Raw genomic sequence first — 18,061 nt, 5'->3', positions numbered from 1 at the left:
TGTAAATGTTACCCTAGTACAATACTCTACTTCTACACATGCTCAGCCCATATCCCAGCATAAGCTTTGAAGCTTTAAAAAAAAAACACATTCTGAAGGCTTAGACTTCTGCTTAGAAAATACATTGGAGAGGCAAGTATATTTCTCTTTAAGCACAAGTGTAAGGTCCCAAAGTGGCTAATCTAGGCATTCTCCTGAGGTAAGAATTTTGACTTGGGAGACATTCCTAATAAGTGTATTTCTCATTATTTCTCTTTCAAGTATTTATGTGCACTCTTCATGTTGCTATACCTAGTCATAAACTAGTAAATTATGCAAGGTATGGAGAAAGTGAGTAGTGAGAAGTTTTTCTGCCTCTCATAATACTTGAAAGTGGGGCCATCCAATGAAGGTGAATGTAGGAAGATTCAGGACAGACAAAAAGAGGTGGAACTTCACACAACGCATAGTTAATTACAGAATTCGCTCCCTCAAGATGTAGTGATGTCCATCAGCTTGGATGGCTTTAAAAGAAGATTAGCCAAATTCATGAAGGATAAGGCTATCAATGACTACTAGCCATGATGGCTATGTTCTAACTCCAGTTTTGGAAACAATATGCTTCTGAATATCAGTTGCTAGGAATTACAAGGGGGGAGTGCTCTTGCACAGGTCCTGCTTGCACACTTTCCATAGGCATCTGCCTGGCCAAAGCAAGACCAGGATACTGGATTAGATGGGCGTTTGGTCTGATCCAGCAAGGCTCTTAATTAAAATTATGGAACAGACTTCCCCATCTCTTCCTGCCCTGTATGCCCCCGCATGCCCTGAAAATCTGCTGTGGGGGGTTGGAGAACTTTCCAGTGCAGATTTTGGGGTGTACAGTGGAAGAGAGGACGGTGAAGTCCCATTGTGCAAGTGGAAGGCCATTCATACAATGTTGGATTCTGCCTTATCTCTGTTTACATGCATATGAATTTATTTAGTTTGATACCTTTGCTCTTTATGCTTCTGAATATTGTACGCTCTTCCTCTGCATTTTCTAACTAAAACTTTTTTTTTAATTTGGATAAAAAAGGGGGTTAACAATTGCATGCAGATAAACTGCATGCAGAAATTTGTAGCAAATTCATGTGTTTCCTAATTCTCAGCCAGCTATGCTTAATCCGTAATGTGTGACTTTCATATAGCAGGAAATTACTCCAGTGGTAACCATGTGAATAAACTATTGCTGCACAATGGGAGATGGAAGACTCAGTGATTCTCTCATATCCATTTACTCTCCATTTGACACTTGGAGAAACACAAGATAGCTGCTCTAATATGTAAACTGCATTCACATGTGTTCTCCTGTGTAGTAATCATGAGGCATATCTTAAATCACTGCAGCAGTTCTTGGCCTCCACAGTCACAGACACCCTGGAAGATGATCTTACTCGGCCATGAGTGATCGCCAGTGAATGAAATGAAGACCATTCTTTTATTGCAGTGCCTATATAAAAAAAACCACAAGCAGGGCACTTCCTGCAATAAATGCCTATGTGCATACAGCATATGGAGCAGGTATTTGTGTGTTAATAGAAATGGATGAGATCTACATTCACACATACAATGGTAATTCTAATACTTTATAGTGTTCATACTTGTTACTAGGTGACTTATAGGTAAATATGTAAATTCACCCATGCATTATCCCAGATGTATGGACCTTTCTTTGGAACTAAGTCTTACTGAATTCAGTGGAACTTCCATGTTTCTGCAGTATTACAGTTGTTAGCTTAACATACCTAACACATGCTTGTAGATTGAATTCTGAATTTATTTCTGCTGAATTTTGTTTAAAGATGTTAACTGGCGGCTGAGATCTACAGATAAATTAAACTATAGTAATTTAAGCAGATATTCCCATTAGAATGTGTTCACAAAGCTTACATGATGCAACATCAGGACTTAATTTCCCAGCACACTCCTAAGTGCACCGCTGCCGTTATTACCATCATGGGCATGGAGGCATGTGGTCCCAGCCCTCGGGCGCTGACTTCCTGGGACGTGGAGGAGGTTGAGTTGCTGGGCGCCGACACCCAAGGCTCTGAGTCCGAGGTCAGAGTTCGAGTTTGCTGACTTCACTGCCCAGCTAGACTCGGAAGTGGGGGGGTGATGGGCAGCGGCGGCAGCAGCAGCAGCGGAGGAGGAGGTTCCATGCAAGGTACCCCTGGAGTCCAGTGGGGTTGCCCTCTGTCGCCTCACCAGGGCAGCTGGACGCCCAAGAAAATCAGGACATTCCCCTCCCAACAATAAATATTTAAATATTAGGCAGGTGCCATCTCTGCTATCTTTTTGGCGCCTTTTGAAGATTTTCTTCTTCCAGCAAGCCTTTTAAGTTGAGACCTATCCCAGTCTGCGTCTGTGTCAGCAGGGCTGTGGAGTCAGCGTCATGGAGTCGGAGTCGGTAGAAATGTACTGACTCTGACTTCAAAATAAAATTAATATTAATATTAATTTATTAATATTAATACATTAATATACACTTGCCATTTATGAAGGAGTCAGAGTCGGAGTCAGTAGAAAAATTAATATACATTTGCCATTTATGAAGGAATCGGAGTCAGACAGAAAAATAGAGGAGTCGGAGTCAAAGGTTTGACATACCAACTCCACAGCCCTGTGTGTTAGAATTGCTTTTAATGTCTTTTAATATCTTTAACCCTTTTTTAAAAATATGTTTTTAAAGTTTTTTTAAATGTTTTTAACGTTCTGTTTTTAATGTATTTTAAGGTCTTTTTATGATGTTCTAAAGTGTTTTTAGTGTTTCTGTTTGCCGCCCTGGGCTCCTGCTGGAAGGAATGGTGTGGTATACATAAATTAATAAATAATAAATAAATAAATAAAATAAACATATGAAACTATAGACCTGGTTGTGAATGCAATTCGGCTGGCTTTGAGGAGACTGGAATTTAACACAGAAAATGCAGTTACTTGTACCATGGATAAAGCCTAAGAGCTACTATGTGTATTGTTATTTAACTTTTGCAGATTGTATTTTGTATTTTGCATTGTTTTATTGATGCATTTTTATATTGTATTATATTTGTGTTTTTTGTAAGCTGCCTTGAGGGCCTTTGGCCAAAAGGCGGGGTATAAATAAACTAATAATAAGTATGCTCACTCATGAGACTTTCTTCTTCATAAGTGTGTTTAGGACTGTGGCCTCAAATCCAAAGTGATATACTGTAGTCTAAATTAAAGGAAATAAGTAATCTTTATACAAACTAAACTGATGTAAGAATATTACTACCTGAGAAAGCTTAAGATAAAATAATTAAAAGCCAATACAACTTCTTAAACTTTGGTATTTATTGGGAGTTGCAAACATTGTGGCTACATGGGCCCAGCATTACACTAGGAGATGTTTAAATAAAACTAATTGGTAAGTCTTTCTTTACATGTTAAATGGGTTATTTCATTTGAGCATTAGTGACTTATGAAGATGAATTGAACTTCTCATACCATTTTATGCCATCTGAGAAAAAGGAAGATCAAAGTGGCTGATTCCTGAGAACAGCATAGAACAGATGACTGGTAAGTTGGTAACTGCATGTATTAAAATGCTGGTCTCTCCTTGAGAAATGCTGAAGCATTTTGGAGTACTGATGTGTTTGTCACTAGGGGGCATAATTATTAATGGTTTGCTTTTGTTACTGGTAAGTAACTGCAATAGTCTATGTCATATGTTTACTTTGTTTTTCCTCTGTTTTATTTACAATCAACTTGGGGTGGTTTAGAGCAAGATTGTATATCTCAGTATCAGTTCTATATTGTAAAATGGAAATAATACTAAACTGTCTCATAGTATTGTGAAGACAAATACTTTAAAGTCAGCAGAGCTGTTTATAAGTACTAACTAGTATTTCCTAGCAAATGGGAGGTGTTTTATGTGTTAAACCAATATTGTACTAACTGCACTGGATGCCAGTATGCTTATAGGTTCTAAATGAAAAGCTAGAGCTTCCCTTTTAAAAAGCCCTTCACACCCTGGACCACATCTCTCTGGTCACTTCTCTTAGTATTTATTGACTATGCCCCTTAAGTTATATACAGACTCCATGGGAACATAGCAGGATATTTCCATCAATTGCTCCAAGGCTTTGGAATGATCTTCCCTCAGAGGTGAGCTGGGAGGGGAAATCTTCCCTTTATTACTCTGTTTTTTACAATGCAGTGAATCCAAAGCAACCAAGGAGCTAGGAAACAAGCCATCAACAGAGTGGTGGGCCCGCAACAGGTAAAAGTTGCAAGATGGCCTGTGTGGCTAACAAAGGTGTATCATCATAGCAGCAAGCAGGAGCGTTCAGCAATTTAGATCAGTCATGGGGATAGATGTCTTGATTGTGGTTTATCCATATATGAAGGATCAGTTTCTGGTAGACTGCTGGGATTTTTGCAGACAATGCTAGATTAAGAAATTAGTCTGATTCAGTAAGGCAATTATGTACATTCAGGATTGCCTGTTACAGAACAAATGTCTCAGTTGTTGGGAGAACTTGACCGATGTAAACTGAACACAATGGACTACAGTATGAGGATTCCTGTTTTTGTTTTTAAAAATGCAGACCACGTGAAACTGAACTCAGCCCATCCCTGTTCTCTTTATTTTGTGGTAAAGCAAGTCAGGAACCCACCACACGCGTTGTTCTGACGAGAGGCATACTCTGATTTATTTTCTTTTTTGACGCACATGTCGGATTGGCATCCTTAATTTTGGGCGAAGTCTTGCTCAGTTTTGTGTTTTTTTGTGGCATTTCCAGCGCAGTCTTTAGGTCAACAGTGGAGGGTTGTGGAGTTAAGCTATTTAACTCCTTCTACTCCCCATGAAATGTTCGCAAGTTTTACCCTCAACTTCGTCGCTAGTTGGAACAGGTCACATAGTCAGAAACAGCGACTCGAAGAAAACAGGGAGAAATGAGAGACCCCCCCTCCCCTAAACTGGCCTCGAGAAGCAACCACCACAAGGAGCCCCTCCCCATTTCCTCTTCTCTTCCCCAGGCGGGCAGGCCCTTCCCTCAAGAGCAGCCGCGTTGGGCGGGGGCGGGCCATGGCCGGGGCTCTGAGCCGAAGCTCTTGAGCTGCTGAGGGACAGCGATGTGATGTGGAGTCGTGGCTTGGGCGGCCGAGGAGCTGGCGTCTTTTCCTGGGACTCAGACGGGACATGGCAAACGTCAAAGTGGCAGTGCGGGTCCGGCCTCTCAGCAAAAGGTGAACCAGCAGCTCTTGGGGATGGGGGGGGGAGACCTCAAATGTATACACACACGCACATGTGCACAAAGGATGAAGGTACATCTGCACCCACGTACGCTCAAACTTGTTTGAACTGTAGAGAGGAGTGCGGCTTGTGCATGCGTGACTCGTCTTTTTCCCCCTCTGGGATGTGTTTGCGTGTGCGGAGCTGCCAGATGTACACGTGCAGCCTGCGTTGCTAGCTGGAAACCTGGGAAGTCAAAAGAACTGAAGGTACTACGCTGTGTGGGTAGCTGGTCCTATGATGGGGACGAAAGACTTTTGTATTATATCGCTCAGTCCGATGCTGTAGGACTATCCATAAAGTATATCGTGCTTTAAAGGGAAGGGTTCAAATGGTACAAAATAGTACAGGTTGTGTCAAAAAGGGCCAAAAAGAAGCGTGGCACATTTCGTGAACCGTCTCTCTACAGGTATATTGACTCAAATCAAGTCAATGGAACTTACTCCCCAAAAGCATGCTGTGTAAACTATGCGTTATTTTCATGATATACTTGTTATATGAATATTCTGCATTATTAAAATTATGTTATAAGTTCACAAGAACTAGGCTGCAGTTGAATTATATAAGGGCCTTTCTAGGCAATTAGTTTATATTGGTGTGTTGAAAGTGCCATTGTTTCTCATTTGTTAGAGGATTCATTTGGCTTCCCAAGATTACACTTTTGTTGTTAAAATACTGCCTTTTCCATGCAAATTGTACATTTTATCTCTGAGAATGTGATTTTTTTCCCCAGCTACCACGTTGACTGCTTTTCTGATTGCTGTGTGGAACACAAAGTATAGTAAACAATTATTGAAATTGTATCTGTGGTAGCTAAAGATGAGCCACACAATTCTCCCCCATGCAACTCTTATTTTTAATACTTTGATGACCTTTGTTTAAATGCCCTTGTAGGGCTTTGCTACTCCAATGCTGGAGTGCTCATCTAGGGTTACTTCATAATTGCCAAAAAACATATTGAAAGGCAAGCTACTTCTCTCCCCACAGAGCCCTGCCAATTTCAGAAAACTTTACCCAAAATTGTTCCTTTGTTGCTGGTTGTACACTCTCTGGTTGTGCAAACCCAGAGCTATCCTACCCTATTTACAAAATTTTCCCGCAGCAAAATTCCTCTTTTCACTAGGGCTGGTCCTACCATTAGGCAAAGTTAGGTGACTACCTCAGGCAACAGTTGCTGGGGGACAGTGATGGCACCTCTTGGATGTACTCTTCTGAACCCACTGGCTGTAAAGGACAAAGTTGCGTGTATTGTATGGCCTGTCCTATGCTTCCATAACTAGCTGGCCTCATGTGTGGTGGGGGATACTGTCCTGTTGCCGGTACTGAAGTAAGATTCCATTGTCAAGCAAGTTTCCATAGAAAGAACCAGATCAGTTCTAAGCCTCTGTAACATTCCCACCTGCACCCCCAATCTTATTTTGATAGATGCTCTTCCTTCTCCCTGGTTTCTAGGCTGAGTTAACATATTTAATAATTCCACAAAGCTGATTCTCATTTCTGTTGCTGAACGTTAATCTTGATATACAAGATTACAGGACTGCAAATTGAGCTCTCATAAGTGCTGGAAAGGCCATTGTGTAAATGTGTTCCTGTGTATAACGGGATAATTAAAACAATGTGTACTGTGGAAATTTTGGGAGGGTGAGATTGAGAGTGAGTTTTGGAGTTGTGCAAAAATGTGTATGACTAGTAACATAACTCCTCCTCTGGAGAAAAAAGAGAATAGCAAGAAAGTAACATTGAACAATTCAGTATGCTCCTTGTTTCACTAGCTTAACTTTACTTCTTAAATGTGGTTCAGTCATGTTGTTGGACCACTGGCCCTCATAATAAATAACCATTTATGTTCTAGGTGGAACAGTTTCTCAGTCTTTAAAGTATTAAGATGACTTGAGTAGCCGTAACTCAATTCACAAAGTCCTTAAAGCAAAGCCCTGAATATCTGTGCATAAATGCAGCTACCTAACTAGCTTCCAGAATCATACTCTGAGTAGACTTATCAAAAGCAGTGGGGTTGCCCAGTTATTTCAGTGGGCTTACTTTGAGTATGATTTAGTTCAGATTTGGGGAATCTCTGGGCCATGGGCCATTCTTGGCCTGCCATTGGGTTCAGTTTGGCCTGTGAGTCCATTTCCCCCCAAACTATTCCTACCTGTCTATCAGCTAACATCACTGGGTAATGTCAGTTGATAGGCAGGGCATTTAGATTTGTTGGATGCTCCTTTGCCACTGGTTTTCCTGCAGGGAACATGCTAGTAAAGCAGAGCCTACCCCCCACAATCAATTTTGACAGGTGGGAAAGACCGTCCACATATCAGTCACTTGACATCATCATGACAGCAAATGGTTGACAGGTGAGTGGCCCCACCCACCTGTCATAGTTGGCTCACATGGTGGGGGGAGATAAAGATCTGGTACACTGAGCCAAAAAGGTTCCCAAAAAGGGAATAACTATGAAAATTCTTCACTGAAGAAACTCTTAAGTCAGTCTCTGTCTCTAAGCAGGTCTTGTGGGACTTCTGCAGTTGGTTCTTGAAGGGAGTTGTCTTGTACCAGTATTATTTCTCTTTGTTGTGGCTTCTGCTCTTGAAGCACTTACCTGCTGTTTTCTATGCCCCATAACACAAGGAACACGTTTCATCTTTGAACATAGAAACCCTGCCCTTGGCATGCCTCCCAGATTTCCTCAGCTAGCTCTGCCCCCATGGGTCAAACTTAGTGGGAGGTAGTAGAGCCAGGGATAAGACAGTAGGATTCCCGGGAATCAAGGGCATATTTACAGTGATACATTAAACCCAGTGGTTCAGGGAAGACTGGTGGTATGTTGACACATGTTTAATTCGTTCAAGAGTTCTTAAGTACCCCACAAAGCAAGAACACAATGATTGGTAGGTTAGAATAAAATAAATTATTCTGTGCACAGCCATTAAGCTAGCTCAAAACATGATGAGTTTTCCAAGAAGGCTTTTAATGAACATTTACTGACTTCAGTAATATCAGGAACAATATCAGGGTCCCAACACAATCAAGAGGGCTTGTCAGGCCCTGTACACAAGTGAGTCTATCTCCCTAGCTGACATCACTTAGTCATTGGGAGGGGTGTATGTTGTTTCATTTTATTTTTATCTTTCATATCCTACCATTCTCTTTCAGTGCCTGAGGAGGCCAGCTGGTGTGAATTCTACATCCTGTAATGGAGCCTCTCTTTTACTTCGGGGGAGGGGGGAGGGACTGTAAGCCATAGAGAGCATGAAATGCTGTATTTGGATGTGTGTGAAGAGGAGAGTGGCTGTGTGGGTTAAATGTGTCTGTATCAGAACTTCCTGGAGAGCTTTCTGGATTGGATCAATAAAAGCAGGCCATGCTGTTGATGTTGCACCCCAGATGTTTGTTTTGTTTTTTGAAAGACACAATGTCTGGTGTGTGATTGGTGGCCATGTTGAGTGGGGAGGACACCCAGAGTAAGAAGCTGGGTGGGTGAGGTGTATGTAGTTTTATACCCACCATTCCTGGGTCAGATTCAAGGGCAGGTGGTGGTGGATAGAGGTTGGTATCTGAGAGACAGATACCTGTTGGGGGTAGGTGAGCATTGGTTTGATATGTGGTTGGGGGGCATTGGTTGTTTGGCACGCCAGGATTAGGGAGTAGGCTGCTTGAGATTGCCTGCCACTAACCAGCAAGTAACAGTCGAACTTTATCAGGGTTGATTTAAAAAAAATGTTTTTTTTAAAAAAATAGGCATTTTAAAATTTTAATAGGATTTTTTTTTATTGAAGTCAGATATTAAATTTTTCTTAAAACAATTAGTAAACAAAGAACCTATGTCAAGCATATCATAATGAATACTAATTATACAACTTCTAATTATATTCTATGATTATGTTAACAGCAGTTTATGGAGATGGGAGATGACCTGATCAGTCCTATTCTGCAGGTAGCATACATGAAATATACTCTCTCTCTCTCTCTCCCCCCCCTACCCTGCCTTGCCTCTCTCTAAGTGCAAAGATAGAAAATAGAGAATTTGGGGAGATGGAGTAGATCTGAACAAGGAGGAGACCACTGAAGTAGTAATCCAGCTCTTGACAGCAGTTGCCTCTTCTGCAGGTGTAGAGATTTTTTTTTCTTCCTTTGGGCTAATTCATTCTAAATTGAGAAAGAAGTTGGGAACTGAAAAAGCAGGAAAGCTTGTATTTCTTTTCCAGATAATGAACAAGGAAGACAAAGGTGAAGAAGACTTGAGTTAACTGTGCCACCCGTTGTTTTAAGTTTTTCATGTTGACTTGGTTGAAATTGCCTACATTTTATTTTTAAAAGAACTTTACCTTTATCTAAAAACTGAAATAGTGAACCATTCAAAAATCCATGTGCACGTTTTGTAAATGTTGTTGTTTATTTAAAAAAACTAACCAGAAGAATAAACAATCAATTTAAAAGCCTGTTTGGTGGTGGTGATTCTGGCACATTATGACAAAAATATGACATGCATTACTGAGAGCTGAGTGGGCCTGATCTGCTCCAGCTCTGGATACTCAGTACAGTACCAATACATGTTGAAGTGTTGGAGGTAAAGTTTCAGTTACCCATAAAAAATCCATCTGCCTGGCTGGCGAAACTAATCCGCCTTGGGGCAAAATTTGGGTGATTGCCCTGGGTGTTAAGCCACAGAGACAAAACGAGGATACTTGTGTACCAGGTGAACTTTGGGGATGCAAGGTTCCTCCACTGAAAATGTCCCCTCCTTTGTAGCCATCCATCTCACCTCAATAGGTGGTGGCAGTGGAAACATGGCCTCTGAAAAGAATCTTAGGATTTGGGTGGGTATATGCAAGAGGAGGTGATGTTTCAGGTATTGGTCCCAATACTTAGCACTTCATTGTCTAAAACCAGCACTTTAAATTGGGCCCAGTAATAGACTGGTAGCTCACACAGCTGGTAAAGAACTGACATAACAGACATAATATAATGCCAATCCCCAGTCCCATAGAATCATAGACTGGTAGAGTTGGAAGGGGCCTATAAGCCATTGAGTCCACCTCCTGCTCAGTGCAGGAATCCAGATTAAAGCATACCCAACAAATAACTGTCCAGCTGCCTGCCTCTTGAATGCCTCCAGTGTCGGAGAGCCCACTACCTCTTTAGGTAATTGGTTCCATTGTCATACCGCTCTAACAGTTAAGATGTTTTTCCTGATGTTCATTTGAAATCTGGCTTCCTGTAACTTGAGCACATTATTTCGTGTCCTGCACTCAGATGATCGAGAAGAGATCCTGGCCCTCCTCTGTGTGACAGCCTTTCATGTACTTGAAGAGTACCTCCCCTCAGTCTTCTCTTCTCAAGGCTAAACATGCCCAGTTCTTTCAGTCTCTCCTCATAGGGCTTTGTTTCCAGTCCTCTGATCATCCTCGTTGCCTTCTCTGAACCTGTACCAGTTTGTCTGCATCCTTCTTAAAGTGCAGTGTCCAGAACTGGATGCAGTACTCAAGATGAGACAATCCCAAGATCCTTCTCACATGTAGTATTGCTGAGCCACATATCCTCCATGTTATAACTGTACATTTGATTTCTTTTTCCAAGGTGTAGAACTTTGCACTTATCCCTGTTAAATTTCATTCTGTTGTTTTCAGCCCAATGTACCAGCCTGTCAAGGTCCCTTTGAATTTTCTTTCTGTCTTCCAAGGTATTAGTTATTCCTCCCAATTTTGTATCACCTGCAAATTTGATAATTATTCCCTGCACCTCCTCATTTCATTTCATTTCATTTTATTAAATTTATATACCGCCCATAGCCAAAGCTCCCTGGGCGGTTCACAACAATCAGCAAAAATACAATAAACACATATTTAAAACAGTATTAAAAACTTAAAAGTTAAATTTAAAACGTAAACATTTTTACACAATACTAAAATGCCTGGGAGAAGAGGAAAGTTTTAACCTGGCGCCAGAAAGATAGTAATGTTGGTGCCAGGCATACCTCATCCAGAAGACTATTCCATAGTTCGGGGGCCACCACTGAGAAGGCCCTTTTTCTTGTCGCCACCCTCCGAGCCTCCCTCTGAGTAGGCACTCGGACGAGGGTCTTCGATGCTGAGCGTAGCGTATGGGTAGGTTCATATCGGGAGAGACGTTCCATCAGGTATCGTGGTCCCGTGCCGTGTAAGGCTTTATAGGTTAGAACCAGCACCTTGAATCGGGCCCGGAAACCTATAGGCAGCCAATGCAAGTGGGCCAGAATCGGTGTTATATGTTCGGACCGCTTGGTCCCCGTTATCAATCTGGCCGCTGCATTTTGCACGAGCTGCAGTTTCCGAACCGTCTTCAAAGGCAGCCCCACATACAGCGCATTGCATTAATCTAATTTAGAGGTTACCAGAGCATGGACAACTGAGGCGAGGTCGTCCCTATCCAGATAGGGGCGAAGTTGGGCCACCAGACGGAGTTGGTAAAAAGCACTCCATGCCACCAAGGCTGCCTAATCCTCAAGTGACAGGGATGGTTCTAAAAGAACTCCCAAACTTTGAACCTGCTCTTTCAGGGGGAGTGTAACCCCGTCCAGAACAGGTTGGATATCCACCATCTGGTTGGGAGAACCACCCACTAACAGCATCTCGGTCTTGTCTGGATTAAGCCTCAGTTTATTAGCTCTCATCCAGTCCATTGTCGCGGCCAGGCATCGGTTCAGGACACTGACAGCCTCACCTGAAAAAGATGAAAAGAAGTAGAGCTGCGTGTCATCAGCATACTGATGGCAACGCACTCCAAAACTCCTGATGACCGCACCCAGGGGCTTCATATAGATGTTAAAATCATGGGGGACAAAACTGACCCCTGCGGAACTCTATACTGGAGGACCCAGGGTGCCGAGCAGTGCTCCCCAAGCATTACCTTCTGGAGACGGCCCACCAAGTAGGAGCGGAACCACTGCCAAGCAGGGCTGCCAACTCCCAAGTCAGCGAGTCTCCCCAGAAGGATACCATGGTCGATGGTATCAAAAGCCGCTGAGAGATCAAGGAGAATCAACAGAGTCACACTCCCCTTGTCTTTCTCCCGACAAAGGTCATCATACAGGGCGACCAAGGCTGTCTCTGTGTGAAAACCAGGCCTGAAACCCGACTGAAATGGATCTAGATAATCGGTTTCATCCAAGAGTGTCTGGAGCTGGCTGGCAACCACTTGTTCGAGGACCTTGCCCAGGAATGGGACATTTGCTACCGGCCTGTAATTATCATCCAAGTCATGAATAAAAATGTTGAAGAGCATTGGGCCCAGGACTGAGCTGTGCAATACCCTGCTCATTGCCTCCCTCCAGTTTGTGAAGGAACCATTGATAAGTACTCTTTGAGTATGATTCTACAGCCAACTGTGGATCCATCTGATAGTTGTTCCATCCAGCCCACATTTAGCTAGTTTGCTAGTTTGTGGTACTTTGTTAAAAGCTTTGCTGAAGTTGTGATATATTATATCCACAGCATTCCCCCAGTCTACCAGGAAGGTCACCCTGGTAGTCAAAAAATGAGATGAGATAAGATTAGTCTGGCAGGATTTGTTCTTGATAAATCCATGTGGGCTTCTAGTAATCATTGCATTGTTTTCAACAGGGCTGTGGAGTCAGAGTTGTGGAGTCGGAAGCAATTTTGGGTGGAGTCGGAGTCGGTAGAAATGTACTGACTCCGACTTCGGCTTCAAAATAAAAACTTTCATAGGAATTTAGGAAAGTTTTCTTGTTCAGAAATTTTAATCAAATAAATATATTTTATGTTCTATCAATCTAGCCTGATGATTCATGTGGTGGTGATGAAATGCCTTGTGCTACCATTTTACTACAGTAAACGGCTGTGGAGTCGGTATGTCAAAACTTCTACTCCGACTCCTCTATTTTTCTACTGTCCAACTCCGACTCTTTCATAAATGGCAAATGTATATTAATTTTTCTACTCTGACTCCTTCATAAATGGCAAATGTATATTAATGTATTAATATTAATAAATTAATATTAAAATATTAATTTTATTTTGAAGTCTGAGTCAGTACATTTCTACCGACTCTGACTCCACCCAAAATTGCTTCCGACTCCAACTCCATGACTCCGACTCCACAGCCCTGACAGTAAATTTGTTATTACTAGTTAATATACATTTGCCATTTATGAAAGAGTCAGAGTCGGACAGTAGAAAAATAGAAGAGTCGGAGTCGAAGGTTTGGTGTACTGACTCCACAGACCTGGTTTTCAAGGCGCTTACAGATTGACCGCTTTATAATCTGCTCCAGAATTTTCCCAGGGATTGATGTCAGGCTGACTGGTTTGTAGTTCCCAGGTTCCTCTTTTTTGAAGATAGGGACAACATTAGCCCTCCTCCAGTCATCTGGCACTTCACCCATCCTTCATGATTTTGCAAAGATAATAGGAAGCGGTTCCGAGAGTTCATCAGCCAGTTCCTTCAATACTCTAGGAAGCAGTTCATTGGGCCCTGGAGATTTGAACTCGTTCAAAGTAATTAGGTATTCCTTGACCATTTGTCTATCATTCTCAAGGTGCGATCCTGCCCCTTCAACTTCACGTTTCTCAGGAGGATCATAGACCCTGTTTGGGGAGAAGACTGAGCGAAAGTATGAATTGAGCACTTCTGCCTTTTCTTTGTCATCTGTTACCATTTTGCCATCCTCATTGACTGGCTGTACCACCATTTCTTCTCTATGTCTTTTATTATGGATGTATCTGAAGAAAGCTTTTTTGTTGCTTTTGGTATCTCCCGCTAACCTCAGCTCATTCTCAGCTTTAGTCTTCCTGACGCCATCCCTGCAATTCTGTGCTACATGTTAAACACATGTCAGGAATTTCTTGGAGGGGGTGTGTTTGGCAGAATTTGTCTCCCAACAAATATTGAGGTAATTGAAGTCTTTCGTTTGTTTGTTCGTTCTTTTATATTCTGCCTACATCATGCCTCCTAGAAAATTAGCAATTTGCTTTACAAAAATTTCATCTTCGTTTCCTCCTTGATATGGTGGTTGGTAGTAGACTCCAACCACCATGTTCCTTTTATTCCTTGCCCCATTAATTTTAATCCAGATACTCTTGATGGATTTACCAAGCTCATCCTCCTTTATTTCTGTGCGGGGATATATATTTCTAACATACAGCCAACTCCGCCTCCCTTTCTATTCCTTCTTTTCTTTTTGAAGACGTTATATCCTTCAATTGCTGTATTCCAGTTATGGGAGTCATCCCACCAAGTTTCATTTACACCTATCAAGTTGTATTTACTCTCCTGTATTAAGAGTCAGGTTTGTCCTGTTTGTTTCCCGTGCTCTGGGAATTGGTATACAGACATCGAAGACCATGTGATTTACTGCTTGGCTTCTTTCCTACATTTTTATGAAAACTATTACTGAGCCCCATTAGAGCAGTTCTGTCAGTTCCTCTTGTGCACAAGGCTTTGTTAGTCATTACTGCCATGTTCATGTCTCCCTCCCCCTTAGGATTCAGTTTAAAGCTCTTCTGATGAATTTCTCCATGCTGTGGCCAAACACATTCTTCCTAGTCCTTGTGAGGTGCAGCCCATCACTTGCCAGCAGTCCATCTTCCAGGAAGCGTAGCCCGTGGTCCCAGAATCCAAATCTTTCACGTCAGCACCACCTTCCTAGCCAATCATTATACCCCGAGTATTTTTCTTTCTCTTTCCATTCCTAAGTACCGGAAGGATGGACAAGAAAACTATCTGGGCCCCAAAGTCCTTGAGTTTCCTTCTCAGAGCTTTTATACTGTTTTATACTGTGAGTAGAGGATTGCTCTGTTAATTGATATCAAGTTTTTTGGAAATCTTTTACGTAGAATAGTTATTTCCCTTTTTACCACAAATTACTACAAAAACAAGTGCCTGGTATGTTGCCAAATGTATTATTATTTGAAAGCAGGAAATATTTGGCTCATGTATTATTTGTATGCAGGGAATATTTGTTCAAAATGTTCCAAACAAGGGTTTTTGAATGACACCTTCCATCCCTGGCTAGTTAACAAAGATGTAAGTTGCATAGGAACCATAATGTATATCAGCTGTGACCAAACCAGCTCCAGACCCTGGGTAGGCTACCCTCGGTGGGTCCCCCAGTATCTGCTGCTACTTGGGCCTTCTGGCATTGGCAGTGTTGCTGCAACCACCAGTTTTGTCCTTGGTTTCATACAGGCTTACTAGGCCCTGCTGCTGGGGGCCCAAGTGGCAATGGTTGCTAGGGAGGAAGGGGTTCAGGCAAGGTTGCTAGGGAGGAAGGGGTTCAGCAGCAGTGGGCCCTGCCAAGGCATGTGGGGCCCGGCAAATGTCCCAGCAAATGCTGATGTTAGGTCTGGAGGTGACAATTTAATAATTGTAGATATGGGCCTTACTTTAGCTGGTCTGATGTAAAGGCTGCAGTGCTGAAACCCATGTTTGCAGTTAAACAAAAATAACTCTGAAGTGTAATGAAACAGCATTATTAATATTGTAAAAATGAAACATAACTCAAGATTGCTTTCTGAAGTAACTTGCCTTTGTAAAAAAGTGCCAGACCTTCAGTTTATGGCACTGTACTCCAAATTAAGCGTTGTCTCAACCTTGTGGAAGTTCTTTTTCATCTGTTTCCATCTTTTCCATCATCATCAGACTTTTAAAACGTATAAGTACATTAAAAATCTTCTCAAGAGTAAAAAGAATGTAATTTTCCACCTTTGAAATTCTGTATGTATAGAATATTGGTTGGTGTGTGTCTCACTGAACTAATGCTTTTTCATTATTTCTCCTATTTGTATTTTTTTTACTGCAGAGTTGTTTGTCAACAGTTCTATAAATAATTTTAACTTTCAGCATTGGGGTGGTATTAAATGCTAGTCCTGCTCAGACTATACCATTGGAGTTAATAGACATGACTAACTTAGGTTCATTAATTTCAGTGGGTGTACTCTGAGTAAGATTTAGTTGAATACAATCCTAAGACCGTAAGCAAATTATTACATAGCAATATGTGAAATATAGGGAATGAGCCCACTGAAATTAAGCGTTTTCAGGTTGTGCTATTGGGACAATTAAGAACGCACATGACTTTTTCCTATTTAAGCCAGTGGGACTTAAACGTTCTGAATTTTAGCTGGATCATGCCCATAATGTTTAATACATATCATTATTGGTTTTTAATACAGAAAAGCTTGATAACTTAATTGTTGTCTAATTTTGTTTATTTTCATATGATTTTCAGAGAGCATTCAGAGGGAAGAAGAATAATTGTAGAAGTTGAAGACAGAGTGGCAAAAGTCAGAAATCTAAAGGTATGCTTTATTTTTACTTTTGGCATCTGAAAACCTGACATCTCTAGTAAAATAATTGTCACTTGTAGAGTAGAGACAGTGTGGTGTAATGGATAGAGTATTAGACTTGGAGCAAGGGAGACAAAAGGTCATTGCCATTCAACCATGAAGCTGACTTGGTGAGCTTGGACAAAGTCTAAGCTATATCACAGGGTTGTTTTAAGAGAGAAAACGGGATAATCATATATACTTGCTAGCATTTGAGTTCCTTGGGGAAAAGATGGATTAGGAATATAATAAATAAACAGAAGCAATGCAAGAGAGGCTTGAACTGAGAATCTGAGGTTGGTCTGTGCTCTACCAACCAGGAAATGCAGAGAGATTTATGTTTATCAGTACTTTGCTGGTACATTGAAAGCTTCCTATTCTTATATATGTGTGTGGCGGTCATATTCGCTTCTTTGATCTGAGCATCCAGTCATCCGCTTGTTGCAGGTCACTCTGTGCAGGTTGAATCTTGGCTTCAACCTGCTGTGACTTTGTTTGCTATGCCTTACTCTGCTTCTCTCATTGCTTTCCCTCTGTCCCCTGCTTGGATGGATTCTCAGAAATGCTTGCATCAAATTCCCAAATTGGTTTTGAACTCAGAGGTGGGCTCCTTCTGGGAGGAAGGGCAGGATATAAATTTAACAAATACTTTTGAAAAGGATTTTGAGGAGTCTGTGGAGCCTTCTGAGAAAAAATGCACTTTAAAATATGTGCCCCTCTGGATCTGGACATCAGAGCAAAATCTGGAGCCATATTGATAACTGATGACAATAGGCTCTGAGGATAATGTAATACAAAGTATTAAAAAGACTTTAGTTCTGTGTCTGGCATTGGAACGTATAGGTGAGGAAAAACAACAGGAAAAAGTTTGAAAATGGAAATGGATTGCTTTCAAATCGATTCTGACTTATGGCTACCCTGTGAATAGGCTTTTCATGGTAAGTGGTATTCAGAGGTGGTTTACCATTGCCTTTCTCTGAGGCTGAGAGGCCGTGACTGGCCCAGTGTCGCCCAGTGAGCTTCATGGCTATGTGGGGATTCGAACTCTGGACTCCCAGGTCGTAGTCCAACACCTTAACCACTACACCACACTGGCTCTCACTAGGTTTATTGTCTGTTAAAAAAATATAGCAGTTATCAGTTCTTCAGAAAAATCTGTTGAAGTCACTCACTCTTTCATATCCCAGAAGCAAGCTTTAAAAATAAATCAGGAAGGAAATGCAAAAGGGAGCAAGGAGAGAGAGTCCAAATTGGCACAGCTTCTGAATTCCTTATAGAACTGAAGTAAACATCTTCTAGCCTTAACCTTTTTCTAGCCACGCTGCTGTTCCTGACTCCCTGCATTTCAGTTGTATGCCTTTATTCTTTCAAGGCTGTCAGTGAATTGTTAGTAATAGCAAGATAAGCACAAAATTCCAAACATCTGGATAACTTTCTGGCTTATTTCTCTCCTCTTGCTTTCC

The 18,061-nt window shown here is 41.6% G+C and overlaps 1 protein-coding gene across 3 annotated transcripts in view; it reads left to right on the top strand.

Annotated features, from left to right (window-relative positions):
- The first annotated feature begins 4,040 nt into the window (after positions 1 to 4,040).
- STARD9 (StAR related lipid transfer domain containing 9) overlaps positions 4,041 to 18,061 on the top strand; it is a 217,018-nt gene continuing 202,997 nt past the window's right edge. The window contains exons 1-3 of one of the 3 annotated variants that reach the window (XM_061611273.1): positions 4,041 to 4,146; positions 5,023 to 5,232; positions 16,502 to 16,571. In XM_061611273.1, coding sequence (XP_061467257.1) covers positions 5,186 to 5,232; positions 16,502 to 16,571 — 117 coding nt within the window. In that variant the 5' untranslated portion in view covers positions 4,041 to 4,146; positions 5,023 to 5,185. Of the gene's footprint in view, positions 4,147 to 4,570; positions 5,233 to 16,501; positions 16,572 to 18,061 lie in introns of those variants that run through there. The other 2 variants (XM_061611274.1, XM_061611277.1) reach the window with 2 other exon arrangements.

This window comes from Rhineura floridana, chromosome 2, assembly GCF_030035675.1.
Source record: "Rhineura floridana isolate rRhiFlo1 chromosome 2, rRhiFlo1.hap2, whole genome shotgun sequence".
In the NCBI taxonomy this organism is placed as follows: Eukaryota; Metazoa; Chordata; class Lepidosauria; order Squamata; family Rhineuridae; genus Rhineura; species Rhineura floridana.
Note: the sequence above shows the minus strand (reverse complement) of the source record. Positions and strands in the feature narration are given on the sequence as shown.